General features: G+C 38.7%; 3 protein-coding genes across 3 annotated transcripts in view; 1 reads left to right on the forward strand and 2 right to left on the reverse strand.

The window, feature by feature from the left end:
* The window catches only part of MELLADRAFT_58819 (uncharacterized protein), a gene marked incomplete at both ends in the record, with an annotated part of 6567 nt that extends 255 nt beyond the window's left edge, over window positions 1–6312 (reverse strand). Inside the window, 7 exons of the mRNA XM_007403784.1 lie at window positions 106–827; window positions 904–1228; window positions 1297–2330; window positions 2413–3158; window positions 3437–4934; window positions 5197–5296; window positions 5378–6312. Of these exons, the coding sequence (XP_007403846.1) occupies window positions 106–827; window positions 904–1228; window positions 1297–2330; window positions 2413–3158; window positions 3437–4934; window positions 5197–5296; window positions 5378–6312 (5360 nt within the window). The remainder of the gene's footprint in view (window positions 1–105; window positions 828–903; window positions 1229–1296; window positions 2331–2412; window positions 3159–3436; window positions 4935–5196; window positions 5297–5377) is intronic.
* Window positions 6313–8571: 2259 nt separating this feature from the next.
* Window positions 8572–12823, reverse strand: MELLADRAFT_46497 (uncharacterized protein; the record flags this gene model as incomplete). Its single annotated transcript, XM_007403783.1, has 15 exons — window positions 8572–8987; window positions 9056–9161; window positions 9254–9703; window positions 9785–9921; window positions 10029–10185; window positions 10293–10693; window positions 10776–11013; window positions 11105–11233; window positions 11304–11405; window positions 11479–11622; window positions 11694–11814; window positions 11890–12024; window positions 12116–12551; window positions 12626–12680; window positions 12770–12823. The coding sequence occupies 15 exons, from the start codon at window positions 12781–12783 to the stop codon at window positions 8799–8801; spliced, it is 2814 nt and encodes a 937-aa protein (XP_007403845.1).
* A 2265-nt stretch (window positions 12824–15088) lies between these two features.
* Window positions 15089–16361, forward strand: MELLADRAFT_70566 (uncharacterized protein; the record flags this gene model as incomplete). Its single annotated transcript, XM_007403767.1, has 7 exons — window positions 15089–15228; window positions 15314–15381; window positions 15461–15544; window positions 15633–15709; window positions 15787–15904; window positions 15994–16292; window positions 16336–16361. 6 exons carry the CDS (start codon window positions 15208–15210, stop codon window positions 16145–16147), a joined length of 522 nt encoding a protein of 173 aa, XP_007403829.1.
* Window positions 16362–18538: the final 2177 nt, after the last annotated feature.

An 18538-nucleotide genomic window follows, 5' to 3' on the forward strand; every position in this document is an offset into this window, starting at 1 on the left:
CTACAAGCCGGTGACACCGATCTCTTATCCCTACTCCCATCACCCAATCCAAAACTCTTAACCGTTCCTTCATTACTATCTAAATCTTCATCATGATCTTCATACCTTCCTCTTGGTTGATATGCTTGTTGATAGTGTTGTTGAAGTTGTTTTTGTTTTGGTTGGTTTTTAGGTGCATGAATCGAATTGGAAAGTGGTACGTTAGATTTAACGAAATCGTATGATTGTAAAGGTGGTGTAGGATAAAACTTCTTGGGTGTTTCTTGTAGATTCCTATAACTTGAATCTCCTTCAAATCTAATCAAATTCTCTTTCTCTTTCTCTTTCTCCAATCTCTCCTTCTCTAATTTCTCCTTCTCCAATCTTTCCTCTAGTCTTTCCTTCTCCAATCTCTCCCTCTCCAACTTCTCTTTCTCCAATCTCTCCTTCTCCAATCTCTCCCTCTCCAAAACCTCCTTCTCCAACCCCTCCTTCTCCAACCTAACCACCCCAAGCTCTTCTTCTAAGCTCTGATTCTTAACATAAACCTCCGAAAGCTCTTTGCCCACACTCTCATACATCTTCTCTAACCCTTCTTTAACCTCTCCAATCTCTCGTACCAATTCCACATTCTCTTCTTCAATCCTTGCCTTCTCTTCTTCCATCCTTCTATAATCTGATTCGATGGCTTTCATCCTTTCATTCTCTCCTTTCATTCGTGTCATCTCATTTCTCAAACTTTCGACTTCTTTGGATTTTCTTTCTGATTCGTATAACCTTTGATTTACTGTCGCTAATGATTGTTGTTTAGCCGCACTCATCTCTCTTAACCCAGAGATTTGTTCATCCTATGCAAAAAAAAAATAAAAGATTCCTCCAAATCAGTCTTGTTTCTAAAACACAAGAAAAATTCAAACCACTCACAAGTTTATGAATCCTTCCTTCCAAACTCCTAAGCTCACCCTCAACCAAAGCTTTTCCCTCTACAGCTTCTCTAATCTCTCTACCCATCTCTTGATATCTTTTACCAAACTCAATCTCTTGATTCCTAATCTCTTTCCTTAATTCATCTTCTTTAGTTTGATACCTAATCAAATCCAGATTTCGTACTTCTTGTAATCTTTCATATCCATTCTGACTTAATTCTAATCCTCTCTCATTCGATTTATTATTCGATTCAATCATTCGATTCTTGACCTTTAATTCGGCTATCTCTTCAGTTTGTAAAATCCGTTTGGTTTCCCATTCCCTTTATCAAAATTAAATCCTATCTCAGTTCAAAGAAACACTTATAAAAACAAAAAAAAGATCGCTTACCTTCCCTTAACTTCAAATCCTTCACATCGACTCTCAAGCCTTGCAACCAACTCCTTCAACCGATCTCTTTCCCTCTCAACCGACTCTTTCTCAACCCCTTGAACCCTCCTGGATCCTTCCATCTCCTCTTTCTCCTTTCTAAACCTTTCAATCTCCAGCTCATCCATCCTTTTCTTCTTCCTCAACTCTTCCAACTCTCTTTCAACTTTCGATTTCTCTTCCATAATCTTTTCCTTTTCCACTGCTCTTTCAGATCTTACTCTACCATGATCAGCTCTAGCCTTCAATAAGCCTAATTCTAATTCGTTCTTCACATTCCTAAGTTCTTGTATCTCATTCTCTTTACTTTCTAATACTTCTCTTCTAATCTCACTCTTAATCAATTCACTAATCTCATTCATCGTACTTCCAATCTGTTGACTAATATCTTGATAAAAATTCAACGATTTCAAATCTAATTGTGTAATCAATTCAATCATCTCTTCTCCTACTTTCAAACTCTCTCTATGTTCATCTTCATCTATCCTTTTTTCTTTGATCTTTTCATTCTCAACTCTTAATTCTCCAATCAATCGTTTCATCAAGTCTTCTAAACTAGGTTTCAATTCTTGAACAATCAATCCAGCCGTTTCAGACTTATCAGACGTTAAATCAATCAATTGATAAATCTGTGGTTTCACCGCCTCTGATAATTTCTTCATCATCATCTCAATCTCTTCTTCACCATTCTTAAGGTCTCGTATCGATCTAAGAATGATTTCTAGATCCTTTCCTTTCTCTTTCCTTTGACTTTCTTCTATTACCATCTCCATTCGTTTATGCATCTCTTCTAATAACGCATCTCGTTTCAATGAATCAAAATCAACCTTTAAGGTATGTAATCCACTTAAGTCTTGTCTTAATTCTTTAAACTTTTTATTTAATAATTTATTTAAATAAGTCGTGGATGATCTCATACTTAGATTTGCTTCTTCTACTTCATCATCTTCTGATGATCCACTTTGCATTTCTTCATCTTCTTCTTCTTCATCCTCCTGAACAAAAATCATAATCAAAAGAATATAAATCAAAAACTCAAATCAAATCAAAAGATCAATAGAAAAATATCAAACTTACCTCCGCATCATCATCATCATCTAGATGTACCCGATTGCTAATTCGTATAGTACTCACCCCAGCCGGATCCAAAAAGCCCATCTCTTCAATCCCACCAGACTTCTCTTCAACCACAATCTTAGGTCCCACATTGATTTTCTCAATCCTTGTAATTTGACTAGGAGGAGCAGGCCTACAATTTTCATGATCAAGATCATGGGACAAGAACTTGGGAATCTCACCTCTCTTCTTCGAAGCACTACTACTGATCTTCACAATCTCTTCATTACCAATCTGAGCCTTTACATTGGGTTGATTTCCAATTTGATTCCATTCGATTTGTTGTTGTTTTAATTGGTTTAACGAGATCATCGAATCTTTAGACGAAAGGTTTTGAGTAGGAATCAATTCGAATGATCTAGCTTGGTTTAAGACTCTAGAAGGTGAAGGTGAAGATGATCTAGAATGATGATCGATTGAAGAAGTCGAATCATCATCAAACGAAGAAGAAGGTCTAAGTCTAGGTACCTTGGGTGTCATAGGTTGATCTCTCATGATAGGTAACAATCGATCACGTATGAGCGGACTATTAGGGATCATAATCGATCCTAAATCATGTGGTAATGTCTTCTGATGTTCATAGTTGGGATCTTCTCGTATCAAATCAGATGTGAGACCAGAACTAGATCCTCCTAGACGTTCAGGTAATTCAGGTAACGAAAAGGGTGGTGGAAGTGAAACAGATTGTCGTAGAGGTGGTAAATGTTCTAATCGGTTAGGAATCAAATTAGCCAAAGGGAAGAAATCGAATTCGTCATGTGCTCAGTTGAAGTTGATCCATTTGCATTCTGTTTATAAGGAAACTTGAAGGTCTTCATATTATCCTTTCCAGGTCGCTCAAATGAAACTTCTTCTTCAATCGGTAATGGTGGTGGTGGTGGTGGTGGTGGGGTTAACGAATAAGATTTCTCCTTGACTTTTTCATCTGATTGATAAAGTGGATCGGTACTAGAAGAAGAAAAGAATTTACGAAAAGTAGATGAACCTGAAAAGGATGGGATCAAGGGACCTTCTTCTTCAATCCAAACTTCTTGTTGTGTTTTTTGTCGTTTGATACCTCTTCCAGGTGATCCGATCAATTGATGTTCATCATCTTCAATCACTTGTTTTGATAATGATCCGATATGTGGAATCATAGAAGAGAAATTAAAGTTTGGTGTGAATTCAGCTGCGAATGCGTTTAGATTAGGTTTAGAGACTTCTTCATCTGCTGTGATGGTTGATCTGGTAGCTTCCAAGTTTGTTGTATAGAGATGATGGTCTTCATTCTGGATTAATTCATGATCTTCATCACTAGGATTTGAAATAATATCATCTTCATCTTCCACTCCATTGATCCAATTATGAGGTATCCCATCCCCACCCGTCATCGAACTTCTACCACTCACACTGAAAGAATTAATGCCAAACGTATGAGATCGAGTGGTACGATGGTTCGGTAAAGATGCTGAAGAAGGCTTTCGATCGGCTCTTGGTACTTCTAGTTCATCTTCATCACTAGGATTAGTATATTCACTCCTTTGATCCTGACTGATTTGTATACCGGTAGGTAAAGAAGAAGATTGACTAGAATGATCAAGTTGATGAAGTTGAGTAGAGAACCTTCGATCTTTTAACTTGGCCAATGGAATATCATCTTCTTCTTCACCAGCACTCGATCTTGCTTTCATCACTACTGTTCTTGGATCTGATATGATCGGTTTAAATGAGATTCGTCTCAAGGCTTGAGACGAGATAGATGATCTCATCAAATGATTATGTTCATTCATCACTTCTTCTTCAACCGAATCTGGACCTGAATAATAATCTTCCGTCACTTCATTTCTCATCATCGATTCTCCTTCTTCTTCTTCTTCTTCTTGATCATCTTCGACTTCAGAATCCGTCAAGACTTGTGCTTGAATGGAATCAGCTTCACTATCCGTCACAATCTCTTCTTGATCTTCTGATGGTCTCTTTGGATCTTCTGTTTCTGCTTCTACTTCTTCTTCTTCTTCACCTACAATCATTAACGTAGGACTTAGAAGCATTCTATGAGGGCTAACCGAGCCTCTAGGACGAATGGAGATCGGAACTGGAACAGGAGCCGGTGCCCAAGTAGGTTGAAACTCAGGAGCAGTAGGAAGCAAAGTACCAGTAGGTTTGAAGACAGGCGCAGTAGGTTTCAATCCCGGAGGAGGAGGAGGAGGAAGAGGGCCAATCGGTTCACCGGGTGTAGAAGGAGGACCAAAGGTAGGAGAACGATTAGAAGCAAGATATTGATTAGGAGTTCCACCAGGTAAAGCAATTGACATGGTAGAACTATGACCCCTAGGAGCCATCATCGGAGCCGTGAAACTCATCAAAGGTTTAGAAATCGGTGAGAGAGGTGAAGAAGGTAAAGCAAAAGGATAGATGCCAGGGATGGTAGGGATCTGAAGGGTCGATTCTGGATGATCGGATAGATAGGCTTCTAGACGAAGTCGTAAGTCTAAGTGAACCAACTAGATAGTAATGAGGGGAATTGTGGAGAAGAAAGAACAGGTTAATCAAGATTCTTGAAAATGAGTCAGTAGTATATGTGTAAGAAAAGTTTAGTTAGTTGTCAAGATTAGATGAAACAAGTGGAGAAATCAGTCTTGAAATGAAAGTCAAGAGATTGATAAAGATCCAATTAACTAGACTCGATTTCTTGTACTATCTTTTAAAGTGGATAAAAGAAAGAAAGAAAGTTGAAAAAAACCCAATCAATTTAAAATCACTTACATTCTCATCTTGTTGGATTGAATGATAACCTAATTCATTTAATTTCTCATCCAAGATCTCAGCCCGATAATCATCCCAAACTTCTTTACCAGGTAAATACCTTTTTTCCAGAAAAAAAACACGCAATAAGATAAGTATCAAAAGAAAGAAGGAGATTGAAGATATGATAGTTTGAACTTACACATCAATCGAATCAGGTAACCGGTTACCTAATCTTTCAGGCCATTCGTCTTTAGAAGTAGAATGAAGTAAAAGCAGATCAGATGGGTTAGATGGACCAAGTTGAGCGGGATTCGTAGAGATCGGTAAACGTTTCCATTTCGATCGGATCCTACTTTCGTCTAAAGATAACTCATGATCAGGTGTAAACTCTAGTGGTAATCTGATCTTGAGTTTCTTTCTGGTTCCATTACTGATGATACTTAATGGAGTGATAAGTTGTGGTGTGGTAAGGTTCGAAAGATTGGATGGTGGTGTGGTAAGGTTCAAAAGATTGGATGGTGGTGTGCTAGGTCTTTTCGGTTCTGGTTTTGAGTATTGATTAAATGGACTTTGATGGTTATGGTTCGGATGATGAAGTGATGAGGATGGTTGGGTTTGGTAAGATGAATGGTTTGAAGATGTAGGAGATCTTGGTTGGTTGAGGGATGGAGAAGAGAGTAGTTGTTGATGTTTGTGTTGTTGTAGATAAGCAGAGAAAGTAGGAGGTAATGGAGATTGTAATGGGATTGAAGGTGGATTGATTAAGAATGGATTGTTTAGATGGTTTAGATGGTTTGGATGATGGTGATTTAGATGATGATGATGGTTTGGATGTAATGAGTTTGAATGATGATTTCGATTGAATTGAAAGTTATGAGATGGTGATGGTGGTACTGGTTGATGATGAAGTTGTTGAAATTGAAATTGATGTAATGGTGTTTGATGTTGTTGATGATGAATTGGAATTTGAAAGTGTGGTTGTGGTTGTGGTTGAAAGTGTTGATGATGGTGTTGTTGTTGTTGATGATGATGATTCATTTTGATTGAATGATTTGATGAGATTGATGTTCTGTTAAGTTGATGATGATATCCTTGTTGTTGTTGTTGTTGTTGTTGTTGGTTTGATTGATACATTTTTGTTTGAAGAAGAAACTCAAAAGAAGATTACAAATCCTTCAATCGATCAAACTTGGATTCACTCACTTCATTTCAGATTTGGATTTGGATTTGGATTTGGATTTGGATTTGATTTGATTTGATTTGATTTGATTTCTCGATCAGACTCTTCCAAGTTCCACTTTGATTAAAAATTTAAAAATTTAAATTCACTGACCTTAAACAAATACTTAATTCTACTCTTAGCTACTAGTTCTCATTCCTATGACCAATCATTCAGACTCTACTTCTTCATCAAAATTAAATCCAATGATCAAAATGATGAACACGTTCAAAAAGCTATTCTCTACACGTGATGAACTATCAATGATGACTGAGTAGTCCAAAACAGTTACCCAACCATGAAGTCATCTGCACTCACCAATTCAACTCAAAACCTTAATCTCAGATCTGATCTTGAAATCGTAGTACATTCATCGAATCTTCTCAATCTCTTGAAAATCCTTATACAAAAAGAAAAAAAAAATCAAACTTCAAATCTTTGTAAAAACCTCTCCCAAATAGCCGTGTTCAAACCTAACCCGGTTGCCCAAAGACCCGGTACACCCAGTTGATTTTCACACTGGGTGTACCGGGAACGTGGAAAGAATAAAATCGCTTCTCCACATCCCTCTCTTCACATTCGATCATGCCACCACGCCACGCAAACAGAACTAACAGAACACCGACGAGCCTCATCTTAACTCCAACACATCATCAGTGTCTCGTTCACATACAGCTATATCGTTCCAAACGCCAACACTCCACACAAATCTATCAGCGCTGGATCTATTTAATAGCCTCACACCGGTATTGATCAACTCAGCCTCCCTCTCTCAAACCATCTTGATCCAATTGGGGCAGGCCTTGGAAAGGTCAGCCACAGCACACCTTTGGTTTCAACTTCACCTCAGGGTTTTCTTGCCTCTCGGTCACAGACCCCAGTTTGTAAGTCTCTCTCAAGTCCAACTGTGTTGTGGCAAAAACACGTACTTGAAAATCAATTTCAATCCCTGTTGTTTTCAGGTAATTTGAATGGACCGTACTTATTGTCATGATTATTATTACTAGACAAAGTGGAAATATCAAATGAAGAAAGATTTTTAAGATGTGTAAACCATCGATGCATTATTAATCAAAACCCCAATTCCTAGCACCCCAACACCTTGTCAACCTTCAACTCATGTTTCATAATTGGAATATGTATGTATAGTTAAATTGTTGTAAAGAAGTTGATAATTCTAAAATGAATCAATCATTTAAGTCGAACTTGAATCATTTCAAAAGAAAGAAAATTACTGTAATGTGTAAATCAGTATTTAAATCATTATTCCAAACAATGGATTCCTTGAAAATAGATAATTAAATAACTTGAAGTCTTGATAAAAGGTAAAACCTCATTGCCTGACTAAGTTCTTAAATTTGGTAAAACCAAACTTACTGAAATCAAGTCTAAATCATCATTATCTTTGTTTTCAAATTATAAGATGATGATTTTGAGTTGATTCGGGTTTTGATGATCGATAGGTTGGTCAAATTTTGTCCATAATTTAACGGTGGATTTGGTAATCGATTTGTTCAGTTTTAGTTTAGTCGATGTTGAATTCGGACTAAATATGAAGTTATTTGAAAAGTTGAATATGAATATGATTACGACGAGGATGAGAATAATTTCTTTGATTGGAGTTGAAGTCGTTAAACTTGATATATCTAGAGAATATCCTATGTAGAGTGATTTTCAAATCATTCATAATGGTTAGTTTCTTCAGTTGAGATTGTTTGAATTGATTAACTTACTTGACTGGATGATGGAATGAAGGTATCTGCTAACATCAAGTGAGAAGCCATCATAAGGAGGCAGTCTTGTTCACTTGTATCTTCATCTGAGTCGAGCTGATCAAGGTGATGACTGCTGCCAAGATCGTAGTGAAGTCGATGGGGATCTTGCGAGATTGTTGATAACTGTTGGCCAAGGACACTACTTGAAGTGCAAAGAAATACTTCAACCAGGCCAAGACGTCGGTACGAAGGGCGGAGTTTGGTATACGTGGTGATAGAGCATTAGCAGGTGGAGTTCGGCAGTGGTAATGCAGGTGAGTGGGTGATTCAAATCTGGGTCCATGAGGTCTCAAACTTGACTTCGTGACCGGGTATACCCACTACCGCCAAAAAATCAACTGGGTGTACCGGGTCTTTGGGCAACCGGGTTAGGTTTGAACACGGCTAATATACATTCTTACACGAAAAAAGAACTTGTTTATAAATTCCCCCCAAAAAAATAACACATCAAAACATCAAAGAAATTTCTACAATCCATAAAACAAAACAAAACGTATATGTAAAAGGTCCAAATCCGCCAAAAAAAAAATAAACCTGAACATGATGTTTTTTTTAAAAAAAAAACACTAAAATCTCAAGTTATCAAAAGAAAATTGTAAAAAAACAATCCTTTTTCAAAAAAAACTTCATTTCTTTTTCCCTTTCCCTTTAGAAGCCCTAGAAGCAGCAGAAGTAGTCCTAGACGTGATTTTGCCCACAATCGGATTCCCACTCTTCGAAGCCGAAAGCTTTTTACTCTTAATCAATTTATCTTTACTAAGATCCATTAATGATGAATCTTCTTCATCATCATCTTCTTCAAAATCATCCTCGATCTAATCAAATCAAATTCCATTTCATCAGTCTTGGGTGGTAAGAAGAATTCATTGAAAAAAAAACTCACATCCATCACTCCTTCTATATCTGGAACAAAACTACCTTGAAGTTTTTTACTTGCTGGTAAGTTAACATTCTTATGAAACGGAATCGGATGTGACTCTTTATTATACCTAAGAAGAAAAAAAAAGAAATCCCCAATCAGAAAAAAAACATAACCCACTGAATCCAAAATTTCTCAACATGAAAACTCATTTCCACAAACTTTCTAGTAAAAGCCGATTTAGTAGCCGAAGGAATCGATTTCAAAACCTCTTCATATCCCACCCCAATAGCCATCACTTCAACCAACCCATCCCACTCCTCTTTCGTCAAAAAATACTCATCCATCAACCTAATAACACCCTCAATCTGATCAGTTCCCATGGATCCAATCCTCAATGGATCCACCAAAAAGTTCATCAACAAAGGTAAATAAGTTAACAAGACTTCTTTTTTATCGGCTGAAATCTTCATTCTCATTCGGATTTGGATTTCTCCTAAGAATCGATTTAGTTTAGATTGAGTTGAGTTTTTTCCAAACCATGCTGGAAATCCTACACCCCCTCCACCTCCTTGGAATCCAGATGAACTTGAAGGGCCATGACAAAAGTAGGCTGGTCTGATACATGAAAAGATTCCATGGATCGGCATTAATGACCAATGTTGTTGTGGTCTGATCCGAACAAAGAAAAACACACATCATCATCATCAGTATGATTTCTTCATACATTTCAATCATCTCATCATCACTTACCCATGAATCATTCGATCTACTAAATCTCCATCCGAAATCGAATCAGCAGCTTGTGACAATAACTCCAACTTCTTCGCCGCCTTTTCCGGTCCCACACAATTCCTTGCCAAACCACATTCATGTTTAGTATAACCATCCTATAAATCACCCAGATCACAAAGACTTCTTGAGATCAAATGATTTCGTTTTTTTTTTGGCAAGACGGAGGAATTCCAATTTGAGAAAGAGAAAATCGTTCACCTACTTGTACAAATAATGGTAACATATCATGATCTTGAAAATATAAATCACATTTATCCATAAAGCTCATCGAACAAGCTTGAGACCAAGTTTGAGGAGCAAACAATTTATGCACTAAAGACCAAGGTGAAACAATCGTATTCTTTTCATTCATCAATGCCCTACAGAATCCCATCCCGAAAAAAAAAACGAAAAAAACACACATCCAATGAACACAAAATTCATTTTGATTGATGATGTTGTAAATAGTTGGATCAGAAAAACTCACATCTTTCTAGCATCATCAAACTCCATCGGTTTAGAAGGACCTTCACCACTCTGTAATTTCCAAACCGACAACATATTAATGATTTGTCTAATATCAGACTGACTTCCCATGACCAGTTGATCAATAGCAATAGCCGGAACCTTTAATTTCTCTCTAAAAGCAATACACATGATCCTACTCCGAATCGCATTAGCATCAGGTCTTCTAAACACAAGTGAATGAGTCGTCGATTTTAATGGTTTCATCTTGGGGATTGACATATCATTGGCTATGGCTATGATTGGGATTTGGGTTTTACGTATCAAACTGTTTAAGGCTCCTACTCCTCCTCTGTCTCCTGCTGACATTCCATCTACTTCATCCATAATTAAAACTAATTTCTCGTTTTTAGGTTCTGATGACTAAAAAAAAAACGAAAAAGTGAATCCAAACCTCTAATTAGTCATCATCATCATCTAACTTGAGAAAATTTTTCTTTTTTACCTCTAAGAATCCACCTATCCCAACATTTCCAGTGATATCTTTACAACCCACTTCCAAAAGTTTTTTACTTCTCGTATTACTTGCATTCATTTCAATCACATCATATCCTTCAAGTTTCGAAACCAAATGAGCCGTCGTAGTTTTCCCTACGCCCGGTGGACCCGATAAAACAATACATCTATAAAGACCTAGACCATCTTTACCAGGTTTGGTAAACTTGGCTTTTCGATTCTTTGGCCTTTTGGGAAAAGAAACCATATCTCAGGGTTTGATTTCAATCGATTGAATGGTCTGGTCGGGTTTCAAGACTCAAAAAAAAGCCTACTCACCAATCTCTGAGCCAGGTTTGAAGTCTTTCCACTTGGGTTTTGTTACCACATAGTTCGTTTAATGCTTTAGGTGCGTATTTCATTGTCCACAATTGTCCGGCTAGATCTTGCTTAGCTTGAGCGATTTCACTAATCAAAAAGAAACCGAGTTAAAAGAAACGTTCGACGTGTGTTTGGTAGAGGTGGTATCGAAGCTTACGCTGTGCTTCCCTTCGTAGGTTCCATAGCCTTGGCAGCTTGCTTGATCTTCTTAATTTCATCTTGTTGCTTCTTGAGTACTTTAGGATCCACCTCACTTGCTCTGGATAATCAACGAATAAAGGTCCTAGAAGTTAGCTTCCCATCGACACCCAAGTTGCCAAACTCCAACCTACGAGCGTGTTCCGATCAATTCCAAAAACTCATCTTCCGTGAGGGTGGTGATCTTATGCTTAGCAATGACTTCTAACTTCTTGGCACCTGCATCTGAACCAAGCACTACATAGGTAGTTTTAGAAGATGGACTTGTGGTCACACGACTGATCCAAAAAAAAAACATCCTCAATTTAGTCAACATGAGCGCGTTCTAGAGAAATGAAAAAAGTCTTACCCTCCATAACGTTTACAAAGTGTTTGAGCTTCTTCACGACTTAGTGAGTCTAATTCTCCAGTAAAGACAAATGTAAGACCAGCAAGACAATTGGGTTGTCCTTCTGGGATTTCCTTTGAGCCTGTGAAGATCAAACAAAAAGAGTCTTAGGAAATCTCGCAGCCTGCGAGCAGAATGGAATGTTGGAAATTCGTACCAGGAGCAGAGGGACCAGCGCGTTGTTGTCCAGGGATCCATTTCGGCTTAGGTTTTGTAGGTTGGACTCCTGAGGTTTCTTTTGATGGTTCATCTTTATTTGGTTTGGGTTTTTTCGAAGACGGTGCTTTGGTAGCTTTCGAAAAAAAAATGAAAACATTCACCAGTTTTAGTAGCCAGAAAGAAGGTGTTAAGTGAAAAATACAAGGAAGTGGAAGATGATTTACCTTTGCTCTTTACTGGTACATCATCATCATCGTCATCATCATCGTCATCATCATCGTCATCATCAACAATAAAATCATCTTGTTTAGCCTTCCGTTTACGTTCAGTGGGTTTTGTTTCTTTGGGTATGACTTTTTCTTTTCCTTTTGAAGTAGAAGCAGGTTTAGATTTCACAGGTTTATCATCATCCGATTCACTAAGCTCCACACATATTTTCCTTTTATTAGTAGTAGTAGTAGTAGTATTCGTACGTGAAAGAGAAGAAGATTCTTTAACGATCGATTTAAGTTCGGTTGTTTCTTTTTTTCGGGTGGAAGAACTAGTGGGTTTCATAGTTTTTGCTGGTGATTTTTTTTGAGGTGTGGTTGATTTGGTTGTGATGGGTTTAAAAGTAGAAGTCTTGTTGGTTTCTTTTGGTTTAGGATTCGTACTAGTTGACTGAAAGATCATATATCAAATCAAATCATCAGTTCTTCTATCAAATTTAAGAAAGATGAAAGATCAAGACTGACTTTTGGATCGGTTGTAGATTTTGAAGGATCGTTGGATTTGGTTCCAAAGAAAGACCTGTTGTGGAAGAATAATAAGGTTAGTGGATTGAGTTTTGCGGATTATGCTGAGCTTTGAATTTGAAGAAGAAGAGTGGGTTAATGAACCTGATGTCACTCATGTTTGCTGGTTTTGTGAAAATTGAAAATGTTGAGTGGTCTGACTCTGATCCAAGAATCGCGTTGGACGGTTTCTCTTCACGGTCTCGCGACTTCACAGGGCCTAGATCTTATTGACATGTCACACCGGATGTCACTTCCCCGATTCAACATTGAAAGTTGGAAAAACTATCTTACAGTCCCTTGGAAAGGATGAACTCAGGGGTGACCAAGCAACTTTATCACATAGCCACCCTCATGGCACAATTCCTTCCCCCCAAAAAGGTTATCAAGGATAACAATCATGGTACTACATATTGAGCCAATGGTACCATGATTTTTATCCTTGGTTGCTAAGTTGACCAATGTGGGGTCACACTGCCTCTTGTGGCAGTGATAGCAGTACAAGAGCTACATATTCAGTACTTGCAGAGGTATAAGCTGTAAGTATAGTGATTCTCTCAAAGGTCTCTAGAGACTTTCCTCTCTGAGAAGCTCCAATGATTATTGGAAACTACACAGATCTATACTGATGAACTTCTCCAAGGGTTGGAAAGGGATGAAAATTTCAGAGTGTTTACCATCTCTTGCACCTGGACAAGTTTGGCAACTTCCCCATCAGATCATTTGGAATTTTCTACTGGTTTGTGTTGAAATCTTGACTGACTTCTTGTAGGATATGAACATAATCACTGCAAAGTAATGGCAAGATTGAACAAATTTATGGTTGTATCCCCAATGAAGATCCCTTTGAATGTCATCCAAATTGATGAGTTTATTGAAGAATTTAGACAACCTCTTGATATATGGAAATCACAGTGTACCTGGCTCACTTGTCTTGTTCACTTCAATCACTTGAGCAGGGCAATCATATAAGGCAATCAAGGAGAACATTCTAGATTTTGTTCCAGTGCTGGAACAAATTTGACAGTCAGATCCTGATCTACCCAAAATTGTTTGAAGTGGACAAACTCTGGAAGAGCCAGTCTTTTAGTGTCAGAGCTTTGATACTCTTAGGGTGGCAGAACTTTTCAACTCATCACCATCTTTATGTTCTCTGGACTTATTGGATTCAATGTGGTTATTGAAACAAGATACCTCTGCTATTTTCAAAACATACTTTACAACATAGTTTTGATTCTTTCAAAATTAAGATGGAATGAGCAAACTTTAATGACTAATCAGAGGTTTCTTCTTGAAAAGGCACACAGTCACATAAATACATCCCAAATGATGGGGAATCAGGACCCTGATATGCCACTATAGAGGGTAGTGATTTAAAGGTATGACTCTTGAGCTCCCACAGAATTACACCTCATGGGATTATGCCCTTTCTCCCTTAGATTTTGCCAGTTTCTATCCATTTCCAAGTTGCTAACGGTTTGATACAGCTAATTTGTAAGACCAAACTTGTCTTAGAGCTATGGCTAAATCCAGGGACAAGTTTCCACAGAAGCTCAAAAGCCATATTTTAGATCACTACAGTACCCTTGATGAGGGCATACAAATATCAAACCAGCAAAATTGTGAGGGGTCAACATTTGCATCTCTAGCAAAATCACTTTGACCCCAATTAAAAAAGGGGAAATTGTCAAAAGTTAATCAAAAAATCTTATTGAGTCCCAGTTCAGAAGCTGCTCAATCCTTGCACAAACTTCTGTGAACTAAATGCTACAAATTGAGTTACTGGAAATGTTATGCAGATGAACCAGTCATACATATAGGGTAATCCTTCACACTTGTGTTAAGCTGGGGGGATATTTAGATGCACCAGTGAAACTAATGACACTTGTGTGCATCCGAGTATGTACTCGTCTATCCATTCAGACAACATTGCCTGCTTTCTAACGTCTTGCCGGGGGGAGCATGTCTGTGTATACCCATGCAAATGGGACGTACTCAGGTCACATTTGCCGCAAGCGAGCGCGTGGCTGAGTAAGCAAGGCGCTAGGGCTCGTTTCTGCTTTTACACGGATTTATCAGGTGGTTTGTAACTGTTTGTAAATCGTGATGGCTAACAGCGGAAGTACGAACGTATTGCAAGCATAAAAAAATGTGTGTACAACCTAAATGTTTGGTTATTCACAAGTACGCTGCGTCTCCGTCATCGAGATATCCGTGTGTTCTGTGTTTTGTGCAGCCTTTGATAGCTTGAGTATCATAGAACAATTCATTAGAAGATCATCACCGTAATTCATGCTGGTCATATCCGGCCTTGCGCCTGATCACTTTCAGATGCCATCGATTCGCAAAATGTCGGGTCATCAAATCGTCGAATTAGCAGGATTAGCAGGATGATCAGGCTGCTAGAGAGAAGCATCCGACCACATCTACCGCCAATAGGGTAGCATACTATATAAGCGGTCAAAGTAGCCACATGAAGTTCGAGCCATTCAACCCACTCTCTACCACTTCACACCCACATCCGATTATTTGCCTCTTTAGCTATGGAGAACCCAGTTACCGATGTCAGTTTTGTCTATGGCCATATTCTTCATCATCATAGCTTCAGGATGATACACTGATACGCTAGAATCAACACCTTGGTAATAGGTCGAAAATGTCATTAGATCCTTGACTGAGCCTAACAAAGCGTCTACCATGGGTATGAATGTCGAGAAGTCAGTTTTCTAAGCCCTATTCTAAACATCGCGATCATTCTGAATGATATCGGACATCTATACCTTGTGGAGAAAATAGATACTTTACCGAGGATGCGGTGTTATATCACCCCTTTTTCAGGGTCACAGGCCGAGGGGGCATCAAGGGGATCTACAAGACACTGTAAGTTTCTCACCTTGCATCGATCTCAGTCATCAATATCATATCGTCAGCGATTTGACCGTGTTGTCTTACTCTATTCTACTCACAGTCGAATGGGAACAATTGACCAGAAAATTGAGTTTCACGCCGTGATGTTCAACGAAGATAAAACTCAAGTTACTGTCGGTATGTATGCTTCCTCTATTTCAACGGTTTTTATGGCCTTGTATACTAACCTGTTAAACGCTCAACTGATTCCCTAGATTTAACTGAACACATGAATGCTCGAGGTGTTCCGCAACAATCAGGACGTGTAGGACTTCGCTTGATTGTCCGTTTACACCTTATCCATGACACTGATGGAAAATATAGAGTTACTAAGTGAGTATTGGAAATGATACCAAACACAATCTGAGATGCCTTGGCCTCATGCAAACCAATTGTTTTGATTTGATATTTATCACACGCAGACAAGAGGACAACTTTTCATCTGACTCAGCAGCGATTGGCCTACCTGTTATGCCAGGATTGTCCTCCATGGTAAGAGTGATGAAAATGCTCTCTGGGTTGTATATCGGCGGTTTAGGAAACTTTTTTCTTTCTAGAGGATGGTTCGGTCAATGATGTTCTTCTTTTGAGAACTAGATCTTGCTCTTGTCTTTGCTCTTGTTTTCACATCATTCGTTTACTTATCTAGGTCGTGTATCTGTTTATATTATTTAAAGAGGGTTTTCCTTTTTTTGCAATTACTGTCTTTTGAAACTGCTAGCTTGACCAAACTTAACTAAGTCCTATGGGATGGACCTAACCAGCTTGACTCAATTTATTGATGAATGATTCTATTTGAGAAGTGTCATGTAAACAAGGGCTGGTCTGTATGAATCTTCAACACCTCAATCTTTGATCTTTGATTCAAATCCATTCAAACCATCGATTGTTGTTTTTTCAATCAGTAGTTTTTTATTACTTTTTCTAAAATGAATGGCACCCCTGGCCCGAGAAAAAAAAAGTTTCCAGTTGCCGCAGTTGCCGCAGCCAGTGCTGTAGACCAACTGATGCATTCAGATCAGCTAGCTGACGCGGCCTGCTCATGAGCACTGTAATGTGCAATCCCTCACCGATCTTCCTCAGTCTCACCTGCGATGGGCTTTCAACGTTATTCAGCAGATGTCAAAGTTCTTGCCGTTCGTTGGCGACTAGAAGGTGAATCTTGCTCCACAATCCGCCAGCGCCTTCGACGGGCTATCTCAAAACGCTCATTCAGCCGATGGACACAGCTTTATCATCGCACTCGAGCAGTAATCCGGGACCCTGCTGAGTATGAGAAACGCGGTCGAAAGCGGTTTCTGAATCGAGCGGACCGTCAGTTCATGGAAACTCTAGTCCAAGAACAACCATCCTTGTTCTTGGACGAGATCCGTGAACAGCTCTATGACGAGCATGGCAAAATGCCTTCAATCAGTACGACTCATCTAGAACTTCAAAATCGTCTGTTCATCAGTTTGAAGAAAGCTCAAGTAAGCAATGTTCGAAAGAGCTTGGTAGCAAAATATCAATGGATCGATAAAATGATGGGCTTTCCAGCCAACTTTTTGGTATTCACCGGTGAGGAGCTTTTTGTGTTCTCAATTTTCTCGCACTTTCTCAATGACTTGACACTCTCTGATTGTTTCACTTCACTATTGGACAGATGAGAGTGCCATATGTGGACGTGATCTCCTTCGCATCCGTCAGCGAGCCAAACTTGGTGCTCGAACGACTCGCAAAGTACCAAGACTCCATCGGGGTAGGTATTCTGTCCTCCCAGCAATTGGTTACCACGACCTCCTGGCTCTCTCTGTGCTGGACGGTCCGGTCAATCAAAAGCGCTTTGAAGCCTTCCTAAAATACAAACTTGTACGTATGTAGATTCTTTGGATGATCTTTTTGATGACATTACTGATTCCCAAAGTAATTCATTAGCTACCCCGAATGAATCGCTACCCTGGCCCTAACAGTGTCCTGGTTCTGGACAACGCATCTATTCATCATGGAGGACAAATTGCTGCTCTTTGTCAACAAAAAGGTACGTTGTTTTTCTTATTCAGCTTTGAATAGCTTGATTGTCTCCAATATCAGTGACTAATCTACACCTGCTCTGCAGGTATCCTTCTGCGATACCTACCTGCTTATTGCCCCGAACTGAATCCGATTGAGCTAGGGTTTTGTTGCTTGAAGACCAAACTGCGAAGGACTCAGGCGTTGACGGTCACTATCGATCCTGTGAAAACAATTGAAAGAGTAGCTGACGATCTTTTTGTAGACAAACTATTAGAGCCAATTTATCACCGATGTGGCTATACCATGACTGATGACGAGGATGGTGATGTGGATGATGAGAATCTGGATCTTGACTTTTGATATCTGTATTTTCTCATCTCATGTCCGATGTCTTTTCTTTCTACCCGCTTATTTGACAAGTTTTGATCAAGTTATTTTAAAAAATGATAGTTGTTTTTTGGTTTCCTAATCCTGACCAAGTGTTTTAAGACAAGAAGGCAGAGTCAATTGATTCACTATTGAAATGAAATATTGGGTTTTTAAGTTGATCAAGTTTTTGAGTTGATCAAGTTGCAAAGCAAGTATTCAAGAAGTGACCAATCAAGATTCTTCATCTCATCTTGATCGGTCACTTTAGTTTTTAAGTCGATCAAGTTGCAAAGCAACTTTTTAAGAAGTGACCAATCGAGATTCTTCATCTCATCTTGATCGGTCACTTTTTATCTCGAGCGGTCACGGTCACTTTAGTTTTTAAGTCGATCAAGTTGCAAAGCAACTTTTTAAGAAGTGACCAATCGAGATTCTTCATCTCATCTTGATCGGTCACTTTTTATCTCGAGCGGTCACGGTCACTTTAGTTTTTAAGTTGATCAAGTTGCAAAGCAACTTTTTAAGAAGTGACCAATCAAGATCACTTTTTATCTTGATTGGTCACTTTGATGATCGATAATTCAACCTTTCTATCTTGGTCAATCT

The sequence above is a fragment of the Melampsora larici-populina genome (genome assembly GCF_000204055.1).
Source record: "Melampsora larici-populina 98AG31 unplaced genomic scaffold MELLAscaffold_1, whole genome shotgun sequence".
Taxonomy (NCBI): Eukaryota; Fungi; Basidiomycota; class Pucciniomycetes; order Pucciniales; family Melampsoraceae; genus Melampsora; species Melampsora laricis-populina.